This window comes from Medicago sativa, chromosome 8 (assembly GCF_051527215.1).
Source record: "Medicago sativa cultivar Bolivia chromosome 8, Bolivia_mono, whole genome shotgun sequence".
Classification (NCBI taxonomy): Eukaryota; Viridiplantae; Streptophyta; class Magnoliopsida; order Fabales; family Fabaceae; genus Medicago; species Medicago sativa.
Window position 1 is genome coordinate 19,242,774 of NC_140756.1, and position 15,576 is coordinate 19,258,349.

Genomic DNA, 15,576 nt, shown 5'->3' on the forward strand with positions numbered 1-15,576 from the left:
TGATATTTTGTTATGTTATATGTTGGTATTTACTAGCATAATATATATGTTATTTGGTGTAGAAATATATTTGTTATTTTGTGTAGAAATATATATGTTATTTGGTGCAGAAATATATTTGTTATTTTATGTGGAAATATATTTGTTATTTGGTGTATTATTATATATTTAGTAGAGAAATATTATTTATTAGAATATGAGGATTATTAGTGTGAGTGGATTTGGGGGTTAGAATAGAAAGAAGAATAAGTTGTTGGGCCTAAATAGATTTGGGAAGAATATTTTAGTATTACAAATAGAGAAGCTTAGGTTAGAAAGAGTTTACCGGAAACCGCTTTTTGGAAAAGAGGAGAACAAGAAAGAAGAGAAGAGAAGAGAAAAGTCAAGAGAAGAGGAGAAGACCTTAGGAAAAGAACGCTGCTGCTGATTCATGAATTAATCTAAGGTGAGGGTGAGACTATCTTGCATTAATATTAAGTTGTTAAATCATTAGATTACATCTAACAAGTTGGGGAGAGTTTGTGAGAATTTGAGAATTAGGGTTTTGAGAGAGATTTGATGATTAGATGATGAAAACTTGTTGAATTGATATATAAATTGTGTACAAACCTTAGATAATCCATAGGATGATTATTGGAAGTAGTTTTGAGGTTAGAACCATGAGATTAGGTGAAACTTGGAGAAAATCTGCATTCTGCCCGAATTTTGATATTAAAACCTGTATTGATCGGTGCGGAATTGGTCTTAGGTGTAAACACGAAAGTTGTAGGTATGGATGTTAGCTTTCTAATGCCGTTAGTCTCACATCAATAGGATTTATAGAACTTGAGATATGGTCAAATTACTGCACGTAGGTCACAGTGAATTTTTATGGACTTTCAGCATAACTTTTCCGAATTTAAAATGAAAACTGGTATTGATCGGTACAGAATTGGTCTTAGGCGTAAGCATGAAAGTTTTAGATAATTTTGTTAGCTTTCTAGTGGCTTTGGTTTGACGTGAAAATGATGTTTGGTCTGTGAGTTATGATGAAAATACTACAGGGAGGTCTTAGCAAAATTGTACGGTGACAGCATTCTCTGTTTCATGTTTTTGCATTTTGTTCATATGTTTCTGTTTTGAATTGATCTTTGTTGTAAACATGAAAGTTGTTGATATTTGTGATATATTTCCAGTAGCTTTGGTTTGACATGAAAATATGTTGTGGATATTTTATTATGTTTTTACAAAGATACATAGTGAATTATTGTTGATGTTTAAATATGATGTTATATGATGTTGTTTATGATTGATGAATATGATGTTTTAAGATGTTGTTTATTATCATTTGATATTGTTATATTATGATATGACATGAATTATTTATGTGATCCATATGTTGTCATGATGCTAAGATGTTAAAATGTTAAGACGTTAAGATGATATGAAGTTGTTAAGTCGTCGAGTCGTTATGAAGTCGTCAAGTTGTTAAGATGTCATAGATGTTCATGAAGTGTCTAAGACGTAAGATGTTGAGTCCATGCATACTCATTTAAAGATGAGGGCTCATGCCCTGGAGCTTTTGCTCAACCACGACGATGGAGCTTATGCTCAACCAGAGACGAGGGCTCATGCCCTAGGAGCTTTTGCTCAAATAGCGACGAGGGCTTATGCCCTAGGAGTATATTTATGCTCAATAGTGACGAGGGCTTATGCTCTAGGAGTATATTTATGCTCACAAGCGACGAGAGCTTATGCCCTAGATTGGTACCACATGCATTTGCATTTTCATGATGATTCAAGATGATTTAAGATGATAAGAGTTGCATAGTCGAGTTGAGTCGCATTGTCAAGTCAAGAGTCGAGTCAATCATGAAGTTGTTTATGACTATGATTATGATGTCGATTATGAGTTTGATTACGAAGTTGGTATGATGATTATAAGATGCTAAATGATTATTGTTGTTGATGTTCATGATAGTTTTGATGATGATGTTTGTTTATGAGTTGATGATTATGATTTGATGATTATGGTTATGATTAGTACTTGATGTTATATGATGATGTTTATGTCTATGATTAAGATGATGTATGATACTATGATTAAAAGGATATATGATAATGCTTATGACCAATATTTGTAGATATGTGATGATATTTATATGATGATATGATACGAAGTATATGACTAATATAGGAAGAATAGTGACACTAGTTAAGGAAGCTTAAGTTGTTAGATATGATTAATGAATTATAAGATGTTTAAGTTGTTGAATGTACTTTATATGATTTATATGCTTAATATTATTGTTTGAGAAATCTCACCTCTCTGCTTGGAAATGTTGGTCTTCGTATGGGTAACTTGCAGGTAACCAGGATTAGTTGTGGTCGTGAGTGGACTCCTCACAGGTGTGTCTTAGGTGCTCTGATACGTAACGGGATGGGATTATGTCTTCTATTTATATTCCTTACGTATTACTTATGGATTTTTATGAATAAATGTTTAAGAAGACTTATGAGATTTTTATGTTGAGGCCTGCGTGCCAAAGATTATTTTTATTGTTGAACTAATTTCCGCTGCGAAGTTTGAATTACTTATGTTAAATGATTTTGAAGAATAAATTGTTATTTATTCAGTTTATGAATTTTTAAGAAGTGTAGCATTCCGTTTAAAGTTGAAAAACTCTGATTTATTTATGAAATTTTTACGTTGGGAAAACGGGGTGTTACATTATGCATTAATATTTAAAATTGTATTACAAAGTTATTCAATCAGATTTCACCTTAGTGCCACTTTATATTTTTTTCATAGAATACCTCACAAACATCTATGTGACACAATCTCATCTATGTGACAAAATCTGATTAGATGACTAAGTAAAATATTTCTACATATTGCAGCATACTCTTTAAACTACTTTATTAGATTGCTAATTTTATTATTTGATTATTATTATTTTTAGATTGAATTTAATTCAATTGTAAGCAGAACTAATATAGTTCTTGACAACATTTTCCAGCAATATTTGCAACAATTTGGTGTTTGTAGGACCAATACACCTAGGTGTCTTGAATTGAGCCGCAGATGCTCCTAATCCAACATAATGCTCAAGAATCTTCTGGAATGTTCCTTTTCGAACAAGTCGGAGTTCAAGGGCTCCAATACCTTTGACTTTCCTAGAACTAACATAGCCAAGATCAACAAAAGACTTGTCCAAGCATGTACAACATTCACCAAGCACTTCATCACTTGTTTCACCACTGATCTCCCAAAAGATAACATAGTGTCCTGGTTCTTTGGATAAATCAATGTAGCTAGTGTAGTCAACCACTTCAATTTTCTCCTCAGCTAACAACTCGGATGCTGTTTCCACTGATAGTTGCAAATCAACTTCTGTGTTCTTGTCAATGTTGATTGTAAGCATAAGATTGTTCCTGCGAATAAACCTGATTTCTGGAGTTGAGTTACGGAACCCTGTAACCTTTACTACATCTCCTAGCCTATACCTGTATAAGCCTGCAAATTATCCAAGATTAATTATCATAAACAAAATTAGATTTATATAAATCTGAAAAGATATCATGTGGTAATTAATATTTTATATTTGAAGTAACAAAGATTGAATCTCAGTAAATTGGTGAATGCAAGGTCACTTTAACACTTACAATATCCGAGAAAAGCATCATGAAGAAATCATTTAAAATATAAAGATACATTAAAGATTACTTATTATATTTGAGGCGACACTAGTACTCTAAAGACTGAATTGAAGGTTTATTCTAATTTGTAAGAAGAAAAAAATGCTATTAAAGAATTTATAGTACCTGCAGGATTGGTGAAAACAACCTCATACTCCTCGCCAATCTTCACATCAGTTAATCCAACTGGCTCAAGCTCCACCTTAGTTCCATCAAGTTGTTTCAAAGGAATGAATTCATAGTAAGCAACTTGAGGGAGAACAACATAAGTAGCAAACTCAGGAGCCACTTTAGGATTCACATTTGAAGCAACCCAACCTTCAGAGGCACCATACTCAGAAGTCACCAAAGGAACCTCTCCTGCATAGTGTCTCAACTTTTTCAAGTAATGTTCCATTGAACCTGTCATGATCCCTAGAACATACTTAGCATTAGGGAAAAGCTCCGGTATCAATCCATACCAATTGCTCAATCCTATGCATTTCTTGTGGATCAAGTTAGCTAGTTCAGGATTTGGTGTCAGCAGTTTAGACATAGCAGTTCTAATGGATGGATGTGTGATTCTACTGCTAAGAACACCTTCTCTGATATCAGTAACAAGTTCCTCCCAAACTTGTTCAAATGTTCTGAAAGCATTCACAAGGCTGTGTGCAAATGGTGATGAAATTAAACTAACTTCTTCTCTGAAAAGTAGTCCACATAAGAGGTGGCAGTAGAGTGTTTGCTGAAAATCAGGACTAAATATTACATCATCTGGACTGACACTAGGGGATTTTAATGCCTGCATGGTATCCTTGTATCCTGGATTTCTGAACACATTTGCTGTGGCTGTTCCTGCTGTCACACCTCCTTTTGTTTGGGATAATTTGCTGCTGTAGATGAAGCTTAAGGCCTTGCCATTTTCGATAGGAAACTCTCTACATAATGGAATTGTGTTAGTTTTTGTCCACTATAACTGAGTAGCAGAAAACCAGGTAGAACCTTCTTTTGATGGTGCCTCATAAATATAAATCTAATAACATCGACACTTCAGATTGAAGACGTGTTTGGTTTCCGACAACGACACTGCACCAATACTTGTGACGAGTTTTAATTACTTTCATTTTCTCAAATTATCATTGGTGTCAACGTGTCAGTGTCATATCCGAGCTTCATAGACAGGAAATATCTATGAACTTATTAAGCACCTAAATAGACATTGACACGTAGATATCGATAGTAATTTAAAAAAATGAAAGTGATTAAATGGAACACATGTGGTAATATCGTATTGGTGTCGAATATAGACATGTGTTGGACACTAGACACGCCTTCAACTATGTGCTACATTGGAAAAAAAAAAAAAATACATGACATGAAGTTGAGTAATACTACCTCCGTCCCGGTATAATTGACCTACTTTGGTTTTTCACACAGATTAAGAAAAGTGTATAAATAAAGGGGAAAGTGGAATATATTGTATTGGGAATGATAAAAGTAGTATTATTTAGTGTTATATTGTATTGGGAATGATGAAAGTTGTATTGAAAATTGAAATGGGTCAGTTATTTTGGGACACTTTTTTTTAGAAAATGGGTCAGTTATTCCGGGACGGAGGGAGTAATAGTTATGAATCATACTTGTTCCTAAAGGCAAAAGAGGTTTTATATATCTCCACTGTGGTTTCAAACAATTCATCATTCCATGGAATATATTTTTGCTTCCCTTTACTAGTACCAGAACTGCACAAACACAACAATTTTATCAGATGCAGAAACTTCTAACTTTTTCGCTTCAAATGAGAAGGTAAATAAAAAAAATGTGTGTCATACCTTAAGGAAAAATCAGTGATTGGTTTTCCAGTGAGAATAGGAGAAAAATCACCATCAACTATTCTATTGATATAAGGCTCCAAATCTTTGTAAGTGACCAATGGAACACATGCCTTGAAGCTTTCAGGATCAGTTCTTCCATTCAGTCCTAAACTCTGCAAGTATTCAGCTGATGCATTGACTTCCAAAATCCTCCTCAGTGTTTCCTTCTGAACATTCTCAGCATCCTTTGTTAGCCTCTCAAATTCTTCTATCACCTTTTCCATGTCAAATTTCTCAGTTATTTCCTTCATCTTCACAGTCCTTCACCTGCACCTATTATGAAAAAAAATGTAATCAAATAAAGAAAAAGAAAAAAAAATGAACGCTCTATTATAAAGTGAACCAATGAGCGAGTTTTTTCAGTTTGGAACTATTATTATAAGATTTTTTTATTACTTTTGTGCTTTAAAAATATATGACACTGACACATCAATACATGCAATCACATATGTTAATGTCAATGTCAGACACATATCAGATACTGAACACAAATTCGGTCGGAAGGTCGTTGTTACCGAGCTTTTGTGCCACCACAAATGAAATAGGGTAATGATAAAATAAAGTTAGATAAAGAAAAGTTCATAAAGAACCAAAGACTAATGAAGTGGAAATAAACTTTGCCTTACATAAGCAAATTGTGTCAGCCAAACTTCACCGTTCAATTACAATTTATTTATTTATTTTTTAATCAGTTACAATTTATTTATTTTTTATTATTATTATTATTATTATTATTATTATTATTATTATTATTATTATTATTATTATTATTATTATTATTATTATACTAAAAAGAAATATGTTGTTATACTTATGAGGTTCTGCTCTGTCTTTGTTTTTCAAGCCACTGGACCTAGCATAATAGATTTTTGAAAACGAGTTAACAACATAAACAAGATAAATTAGTCAAATACACATTATCCTACAGATACTCTGAACCATTAAAAAAAGAAAATTTGGAGAAAATGATAGAAAACAACATAACTGGCTAGTAATGAAGCCAACAAAACAAAGAAGAAAATTTACAAAAAAAATAAAAATATACTGAAACAAAAATCACAGCCAAACTTCTAAATTTTGAGTATATAAAAAATATCAACACTCGACACTCAAATCCGGTTCATGTTGAGAAAATTGTAGAAATAATATAAAATGTAAAATATTGAGTATATATGATTATTAAAAGGTCAAAAGAAAAATAGTCAAATGGAAGTAAAAGTAGTCCTTTTAAGGGTAAAAAGGACAATAGCAAAAAGTGGTTCTGATTTCTGAAAAATGAAATATTTGAGAATAAATGAATAGCTATATGATTGAGTACGGGACTGAAAAAGAGAAGGGTCTGTCAAAACAGAAAGAAAGGTTGAAAAATGGTTCTGAATTATGAAGAATGGACAGTGTGTGAGAGTGTGTGTTATGTGATGTGTAAGAGAGAGAGAGGAACGTACACAAGTTTGTTGTATGAGACAAGACAGAGGGAAAGTGAGTTGCTTAGGTCAAAGATTCACCTAAATGTGTCCCAGTATTTATAGGCAACAATTTGAGTTTGAAAATTTTAATGAACATAGAATCTGGACGGAATTAGGAGGGATGTATACGTTTTTTTTTTAAAATTAATAAAAATATTATTACTTTTCCTTAAGAAAAAATATATTATTACGTTTCTTATTTTTTCTTATTTCTTTCTTTTTTGACAATATTTCTTATTTTTCTTACCTGGTTCTTATCCATTCTTATCTTTAGATATTAATATTAAATTGTTTCGATTAGGATTGAATTCCAATTTCTTAAATTCAAGTTTATTGTGAGATTTACATTGGTTCATATAAAAGTTGACCATTTGTTTGTAAATGAGAACAATCAACACTTCAAAACTCATTTTGTATAGTTGTGTTACTTTGAATTGTAACTTGTACATAAGAACAAAGTTTCATTAAAAATCGCTAATGAGATTTCCGACATAGCTTAATGACAAAATCAGTGGATACTTCGTATATATATTTGGTCAAGGGATATACTTCACATTTATTACATGATTTGAAGGAAAAAAAATTCATTCTTATCCTTTCCATATGAATTTAGAACAGTTTATAATTTTTAAATTTTTTATATATAGTTTTTAATTATAATGTTTTTAAGGAAAAAATTAATGGAAAAATCATTTTGACTGAATTGATTTCATTTGAATTTGCTATTTTATTTAAATTTAAATACCTATGAAAGAAATTTGTATTATGAAAGTTTGTGTCCTGAATTGGTTGAATCGGCACATATCTAGGTCAACTCGATACTACCTCTGTATTTTATAAGTCGTTTTGCTATTTTCATACATATTAAAAAATATAATTAATTTTGTATAGCTGATGAGATTTCCGACATAGCTTAATGACAAAGTCGATGGATACTTCATATATATATATATATATATATATATATATATATATATATATATATATATATATATAGTTGGTCAAGGGATACTTCACATATTTATTGCATGATTTGAAGGAAAAAAAACTCATTCTTATCCTTTCCATATGATTCATGAATTTAGAACAATTTATAATTTTTAAATTTTGCATATATAGTTTCTCTCAAAAAAAAAAAATTGCATATATAGTTTTTAATTATAATGTTTTTGAAGGAAAAAATGAATGCAAAAATCATTTTGACTGAATTGATTTCGTTTGAATTTACTATTTTATTTAAATTTAAATACATATGGACGAAATTTGTTTTTTTTTTAAGGGAATATGGAAGAAATTTGTATTATGAATGTTTGTGTCCTGAATTGTTTGAATCATCACATATCTTGGTCAACTCGATACTCCTTTTATATTTAATTATAAATCGTTTTGCTATTTTCATACATATTAAAAAATATAATTAATTTTGTATTAAAAAGGTAAATTATGAGTAATTTTACAAAATTATCTATCATTAATGACATAGGAAAATAATAGAGTACTAAATTATAAAGTGTATGATAGAAAAATAAACATCAACCCAATAACGCTTAGATGAGATAGTCGAGTCTCTTATAGCTTTGCCAAGATCTTGGTTTTAAATCCAACCTTTGACATGCAACAGCGTCTCTAGATTAGATGCTCCAAACTAATGACCTGGAATCATAAGAATAATAATGGAATACTAGTAGTATCATAACTTTTAATATACTACTAGTAGTTTCATAGGTATCGTATCTAATTATATAAAATCATGAAAACTATGGTTAAATATGTTTTTGGTCCTTATAAATATGTCAACTTTTCATTTTAGTCCCTCTAAAATTTTCCTTCAATATTTAGTCCCTATAAAATTTTCAATCACTACTTTTGGTCCCTATTTTTAATTTAATTTTTGTATTTTTTAATGAAATTGTGCAGAAATGTGTAAAATATTCTTAAAAAAATTCATAAAAAAAATTAGAATTTTTTAACAAAACACAATTAAATATGAATTTTTAACCGTAAAAAATTTAAAAATTCATATTAAATTCATCTTTTGTTAAAAAATTCTGATTTTTTTTTTGGAGTGATTCTTATAATATTTTGAATTTTTATGAATTTTTTTATTAAATAATATGAATTCTACATATGAGTCTACTTTAAAAGAGGGACTAAAAGTGAAGATTGAAAATTTTATAGGGACTAAAAGTTGAAGGAAAATTTTAGAGGGACTAAAATGAAAAGTTGACATATTTATAGGGACCAAAAACATATTTAACCCTAAAAACTACTTTAGTTATAGATCAAACTCAATGGTGTGGTTTCTCTTAATTAATGTGATGATCAAATTTAATGGAGGTTCTTCTGAAAGTCACAATATTATAATGAACTTTTTTTAGTTTTTAGATGTCATTTGTTTAATTTTTTTTATCTTAAAATATGTTAGGATGAGTTGACAAAATACATATTTATTAAACATTTAAAATTATGTGGCGTTTTTTTAGTTGAATCTCGCTATATTCCATATACTCTCACTTCAAACACATACTCCTTATTTCTTCCTAACCATTACTCTCATGAAAGAAATGAACAAAAGTCTTCCTCCTTGAAACCACCATCAATCCACATTGTTTACCATGATGTTCCTCAATCTGACCTTATATGACCATGTCACTAAATTATAAATGTGGAGATAGATGTTAATGTATCATATGTGAGTTGAAGTTTCACATTCGATGCAAGAGTAAATGGTGAGAAAATTTTATAAGTGAGATAATCCATATACCTAATGTCATAAGATTTTGGGTTAAGATGTGGCATCAATATCACTATTGTGGTTGTTCATAACCTTATGTGATTATCCAACCTAGTTTATGCTTCTCCAAAAGTCCGAACATTATATGATTAACTATTTTGTTAGTTTTGGATGTAACTTGTTTAATATTTTATTTAAATTTTAGTTTTTGGATGCTTTTTTTTATTCAACCTCTATTATTTGAAATTACTTTAATTTTGGTCTTTTACAATGATGTATCATTTTTTTAATTATGTCTAATTTTTGGGTAAAATTATTGCCCAAAAAATCTTAAACTCCTTTAACAAACTCATATAATTACCATCAACGCACTTTATTCCCTACACTCTAAGACAAAACACACTACATATATAGCATGGTCCGTAATGAATTTCTCCCTTAATGGTGATCCGTTTCCTTTATTGTATTGAACTTGTCCTTGTCACAGTCCGTAATAGTTGCCCAAAAGTTTTAGTTGAAGGAGTCTGATGGCTGGATGATGTCTTCGTCAAATGGCTAAACAAACGTGATGATATAATGTGGCTGGGATATATCACTCGTCAATATACTTAAATTAACCCATGTGTAGTAAAACTATACTGAAATCAATGATCATGTCATCTAACAAAAGTCAACATAAAATGTTGCCATTTAACATCAAAAGCAAAGTAGCCGCTTTTATCCATGATAAAATCTTTTTCAGTTTGTTTCGTTGGATCCATTAAAGCAAATCTAGGAAAACAACAAAATAGTACACATATGAATAGTAGTATCCTCAACCGATCACCGCTACACCGGCCAAAAAAAATAGCTTCATGTTATGCCTAAAATATATAATAATTACATTGAGGAATTTTTAAATTATTAGTTGTGTCTTGTGTGTTGATTTTGCTTTGACTGTTTGTTGACATGGTTAAAAGTTTGTTTTTATTAGTGTCATTACTTTCATATATAGGTGTTCGAAAGCTTTTGATCTCTTCATTGAGTTAAAAATGGTAGTATCTCGAGTTATTTGAAAATTAATTTGTTAACAAGCTCAAAAGTTATCAACAATGGATTGTTCTAAGTAGTGATGGATTTGTGCCCTTTAAGCATGTGGTAAACGGGTTCGATTGCTTGCTCATGTCTATGGAAAAATCTGGCTGTCAGGGAAGAACCCACCATATAGCGTGCGATCCAGATCCCATTTCTTGATTAATAAATTTTGCTTGTGAAAAACTAAAAAGTACATGAAATATATGGAGGATTTTCTAAAAATACGAATACTGAGTTTTAAAAAAGAGCACTCCTATACAGTGCGAAAGAATTTGTCGTGAAAAATCACGAAGCTCATGTGTTAAATGGTGATAGGGTATAAATTCTGGAATTGGTGGAACAAAAGTGGTAGTTGTGTTATAATTTTGGTCAAAGTAATAGGAAAACGTAAGTTGTGAACTTGTTGTGGGAAAAAATTCGCTATCTTTAGCATTATTGTTTAAAAAAAATTACCAAACCAAGCGTGTGGATTTCTATTCAACATTGTTGTCAACCACTTATTTAAATAGTGTATAGAGTGCAATTATGAGGGTGTAAGTGGTTCGGACAAAACTAACGAAACCGAAAGTCTAAACCGAACCAAACCGAAAAAATATCCGACTTTGTTTGGTTCGGTTTGAAACCGATCCGAACCAATCGAAACCGATCTAGTTTGGTTTGGTTTATGGTTTTTCATTTCGAGATCCGTGAAACCGATGAACCAATCCGATGATAACCACACTCCTTATTTTACTAATATTATCCTACCTCACACAAACTTATGGTTAGACCCAAAATTAAACATAAAATACTTTTCAATCCATTCACTTTCTCACCAAACCCATTGTTTATCGTCACCTGTCACCACTGAGATCGTTCATCTCTTGTTTTATCATATTTATGTCATTGATTTATACTCATTGTATTTCATTGTTTTCCATGTTCATTTTCTATGCCATTGATTTATACACGTTACGTTATATGTCATTGTTTAGTAAATATTAGAAAAGGCCATTCAAAAAAGAAAGCATTTGCGATTTGCGTAAAATTTCGATCGCGTGTGATGTCACTGATGTGTATTGATAAAAATTGAAATAAAACTATAAAATATATATACTAGTCAAATTTGCACTGATGCCATTGATTTATGTCAAATTATTTAATTTCATGATGTTTAAATTTTAGGATGTTTTGGTTTCAGTTTGCATTGATTTCTTATTGTGACTTTGTTTTAATTTTAGGATGTTCTTTTTGGAATTTTTGTGTTTGTTGATGAATAATGCATGTATGGATCATGAATGATTGAAATATTGGAGTTTAATGAAGTTGTTTTTGAAGAATGGTGGATGAATAAATCTTGGATCATATGTTTGAAATATTGAGTAAGGTTAGTTATAAAAAGTTGTTTGAAAAATAGAGAACATGAAAAAACAAAATATGAAATTCAATTATACAAAGTTCTATGAAATATTTTGCGAGAATATGAATTTTTTTTAATTGTATTTTTAAATAAACCGATCAACCGAACCAAACCGATTTGTTTGGTTCGGTTTCTTTTTTGAAAAACAGTGAAAACCGAACCAATCCAAACCGATGAAGGTTTCATCGGTTCGGATATTTTTTTGACTGAAAACCAATCTAAACCGAACCGTTAGATATGCAAAGATGAACTTAGTTATTTTATTTGACAAGTGATTGAGGCTAAGGATAAAAAGAATTGGGCAATGCAAGAAAGGTAGAAAAGAGCAAAAAACAAATGTTGAAAACTAAAAGAGTTTAAGGATTATGCATTAATATTGTAAAAATAGTATTACAAAGTTATTCAATCATATTTTACCAAGACATCACTTTATGCTAATTTTTGTTCTTAAAATACCTCACGAAACATCTATGAGATTAGATCTGATTGGATGACTAAGTAAAATATTTCTACATATTTATGCATCCTCTTTAAACTATTTATTAGATTGCTGATTTTATTTTATTATTCTCTAATTGAATTTAAATCAATTGTAAGCAAAACTAAAATAGTTCTTGACAACATTTTCCAACAGCATTTGCAACACAGTGGTGTTTGTAGGAGCAACACACCTAGGTGTCTTGAATTGACTCACAGATGCACCTAATCCAACATAATGCTCAAGAATCTTCATGAATGTTCCTCTCCTAACAACTCGGAGTTCAAGGGCCTCGATAGCTTTGGCTTTTCTAGAACCAACATATCCAATATCAGCAAAAGTCTTGTCTAAACAGCTGCAACACTCACCAAGCACTTCATCGCTTGCTTCGCCATTGATTTCCCAAAAGATAACATAGTGTAATGGTTGTTTGGATAAATCAATGTAGCTAGTGTAGTCAATCACTTCAATTTTCTCCTTAGCTAACAACTCGGATGCCGTTTCCACGGATAGTTGCAAATCAGCTTCTGAGTTCTTGTCAATGTTGATTGTAAGCATAAGATTTCTCCTGCGAAGAAACCTTATTTATGGAGTTGAGTTATGAAATCCCATAACCTTCACTACATCTCCTAGCCTATACCTGTATAAGCCTGCAAATTCTCCAAGATCAATTGTCACTAACATAATTAGACTTTAGTAAAAGTGAGAAAATATCAGTAGGATTTTTTTTTCATATGAAATTGTAGTACCTGCAGGATTGGTCATAACAAGTTCATACTCCTCACCAATCTTCACATCAGTTAATCACACTGGCTCAAGCTCTACCTCGGTTCCATCGATTTGTGCAAAAGGAATGAATTCAAAGTAAGCAATTTGAGGAAGAATAGCATAAGCAGCAAACTCAGGAGCCACTTTAGGATTCAAATTTGACCCAATCCAACCTTCAGAAGCACCATAATCAGAAGTTAACAAAGGAACTTCTCCTGCATAATGTCTCAGCATTTTCATATAAGGTTCCATTGCACCTGTCATGATCCCTAAAACATACTTAGCATTTGGAAAAATCTCTGGTATCAGTCCATACCAGTTGCTCAATCCTATGCATTTCTTGTGGATCAAGTTAGCTAGTTCAGGATTTGGTTTCAGCAATTTTGACATAGCAGTTCTAATGGATGGATGTGTGATTCTACTGCTAAGAACACCTTCTTTGATATCAGTAACAAGTTCTTCCCAGACTTGTTCAAATGTTCTGAAAGCATTGACAATGCTATGTGCAAATGTGGATGAAACCAATTGAACTTCTTCTCTGAAAAGTAGTCCACATAAGAGGTGGCAGTAGAGTGTTTGCTGAAAATGAGGACTGAATGTTACATCATTTGGACTGCAGTTTGGAATTTGAAGTGCTTCCATCATATGATTGTATCCTGGATTTGTGAATAGATTTGTTGTGGCTGTTGCTAATGTTACACCCTTTTCTGTTTGTGATGACTTGCTACTGTAGATATAGTTTAAAGCTTTTCCATTTTTGATAGGAAACTCTCTACACAATGGAATTGTGTTAGTTTCTGTCCATTCTAACTAGCAGAAAATTTTGTAGCAACTACAATTTAGATTGAATTACTACTAGTGTCGGTATCAATGCTTCACATGCAGAAAAAATCAAAGAAGATTGGATACCAACATGCAATCACATGTGTTAGTGTATTGTCAATGTCAAATATCGATGTGCGTTAGACACTCACACACTTCATATTGAACTAGTGTCTCGTGTCATACATGCGTTGGTGTTTGAGACCTACATGACACCGACATGTTATTAAGTTCAATTACTTTAATTTTCTCAAATTGTTGATGTTATTTATATGTCATAGTGTATGTAACTGTGTCAATAGTTTATAGAAAGAAAAAATCAATAAAGCATTGACATTGACATTTAGACGCCGATCATACTTCAAAAAAAATTGAGTGAGTGTGGTTCAATATCATTTCGGTGTCGAACTATAAAACATATTAGACGTCAAACAAGAAATCAATTTGAATAATAATAATAATGAATATTAATACCTGTTCCTATAAGCAAAAGAGGTTTTATATACTTCCACCGAGATTGCAAAAAATTCATCACTCCATGGTAAATACTTTCGCTTCCCTTGGCTAGTGCCAGAACTACAAAAACACAGCACTTTATTCAGATTCAACTTTTCCACATTCAAACTAGTAAAAAAGAAAACAAAAAATAGTGTGTCTCATACCTTATGGAAAGAGTTGTGATTGGTTTTCCAGTGAGAATAGGAGAAACATCACCATCAACCATTCTTTCGATATAAGTCTCCAAATCTTTGTAAATAACCAATGGAACACAAGCCTTGAAACTTTCAAGATCAGTTCTACCATTCAGCCCTAAACTCTGCAAATATTCAGATGATGCATTTTCTTCCAAAATCTTCTTCAGTGTTTCCTTTTGAACATTCTCAGCATCCTTTGTTAGCCTCTCAAATTCTTCTACCACCTTTTCCAAGTCATATACTTCAACTTTTTCCTTCATCTTCACACTCCTTCGCCTGCGCCTATTATGAACCAAAATATTAAAATAAAAAATATTACTCAATTATATAGTAAATCAATTAGCAAGTTTTTTCAGTTTGGAATTATTATTAAAGTAATTAATATTTTTATTATAATAATATAAATGATATTTTTATTTTATAAAAGTCAAAGACTATTGAAGTTGAAGTCAAAACCGGTAAGTTCAAGACTTATGATTAAATCAACGATAAAATAATTAACAATCAAATCAAGTTCATGCAGAGAAAAATATGTGTGTGTGAGAGAGAGAGAGAGACGTACACAACACAAGTTTGTCCGAGACAAGACAACGAGAAGCTTGAGATGAA

The 15,576-nt window shown here is 31.1% G+C and overlaps 2 protein-coding genes and 1 pseudogene across 3 annotated transcripts; all 3 read right to left on the bottom strand.

Moving 5' to 3' along the window:
* Positions 1-2,689: 2,689 nt before the first annotated feature.
* On the bottom strand, positions 2,690-7,026 carry LOC146897579 (jasmonoyl--L-amino acid synthetase JAR6-like). The gene is made up of 5 exons (XM_085738501.1): positions 6,977-7,026; positions 5,490-5,804; positions 5,298-5,399; positions 3,805-4,595; positions 2,690-3,496 (listed from the first exon to the last, which is right to left on the bottom strand). The coding sequence occupies exons 2-5, from the start codon at positions 5,780-5,782 to the stop codon at positions 2,955-2,957; spliced, it is 1,728 nt and encodes a 575-aa protein (XP_085594627.1). The 5' UTR covers positions 5,783-5,804; positions 6,977-7,026; the 3' UTR covers positions 2,690-2,954.
* Positions 7,027-12,557: 5,531 nt separating this feature from the next.
* On the bottom strand, positions 12,558-15,326 carry LOC146897580 (jasmonoyl--L-amino acid synthetase JAR4-like). Of its 2 annotated transcripts, XR_015023037.1 has the most exons (4): positions 14,935-15,326; positions 14,747-14,848; positions 13,432-14,222; positions 12,558-13,332 (listed from the first exon to the last, which is right to left on the bottom strand). XR_015023037.1 is itself a non-coding variant. In XM_085736103.1 (3 exons), exons 1-3 carry the CDS (start codon positions 15,225-15,227, stop codon positions 13,487-13,489), a joined length of 1,131 nt encoding a protein of 376 aa, XP_085592229.1. In that variant the 5' UTR covers positions 15,228-15,326; the 3' UTR covers positions 12,558-13,486. The 2 variants fall into 2 exon arrangements, 1 of the variants encoding a protein (XP_085592229.1); XM_085736103.1 differs by having other exon boundaries at positions 12,558-14,222.
* On the bottom strand, positions 12,791-13,240 carry LOC146897581 (jasmonoyl--L-amino acid synthetase JAR4 pseudogene; annotated as a pseudogene).
* Positions 15,327-15,576: the final 250 nt, after the last annotated feature.

Bases quoted from the DNA above. Each gene is read 5' to 3' on its own strand.
- LOC146897579 (XM_085738501.1), bottom strand. From the start codon at position 5,782: ATGAAGGAAATAACTGAGAAATTTGACATGGAAAAGGTGATAGAAGAA. The intron at 5,400-5,489 runs GTATGACACACA...GTGTTTGTGCAG, and splicing joins ATCACTGATTTTTCCTTAAG to TTCTGGTACTAGTAAAGGGA. The intron at 4,596-5,297 runs GTATGATTCATA...TCCATTATGTAG, and splicing joins TCTTTTGCCTTTAGGAACAA to AGAGTTTCCTATCGAAAATG.
- LOC146897580 (XM_085736103.1), bottom strand. From the start codon at position 15,227: ATGAAGGAAAAAGTTGAAGTATATGACTTGGAAAAGGTGGTAGAAGAA. The intron at 14,849-14,934 runs GTATGAGACACA...GTGTTTTTGTAG, and splicing joins ATCACAACTCTTTCCATAAG to TTCTGGCACTAGCCAAGGGA. The intron at 14,223-14,746 runs GTATTAATATTC...TCCATTGTGTAG, and splicing joins TCTTTTGCTTATAGGAACAG to AGAGTTTCCTATCAAAAATG.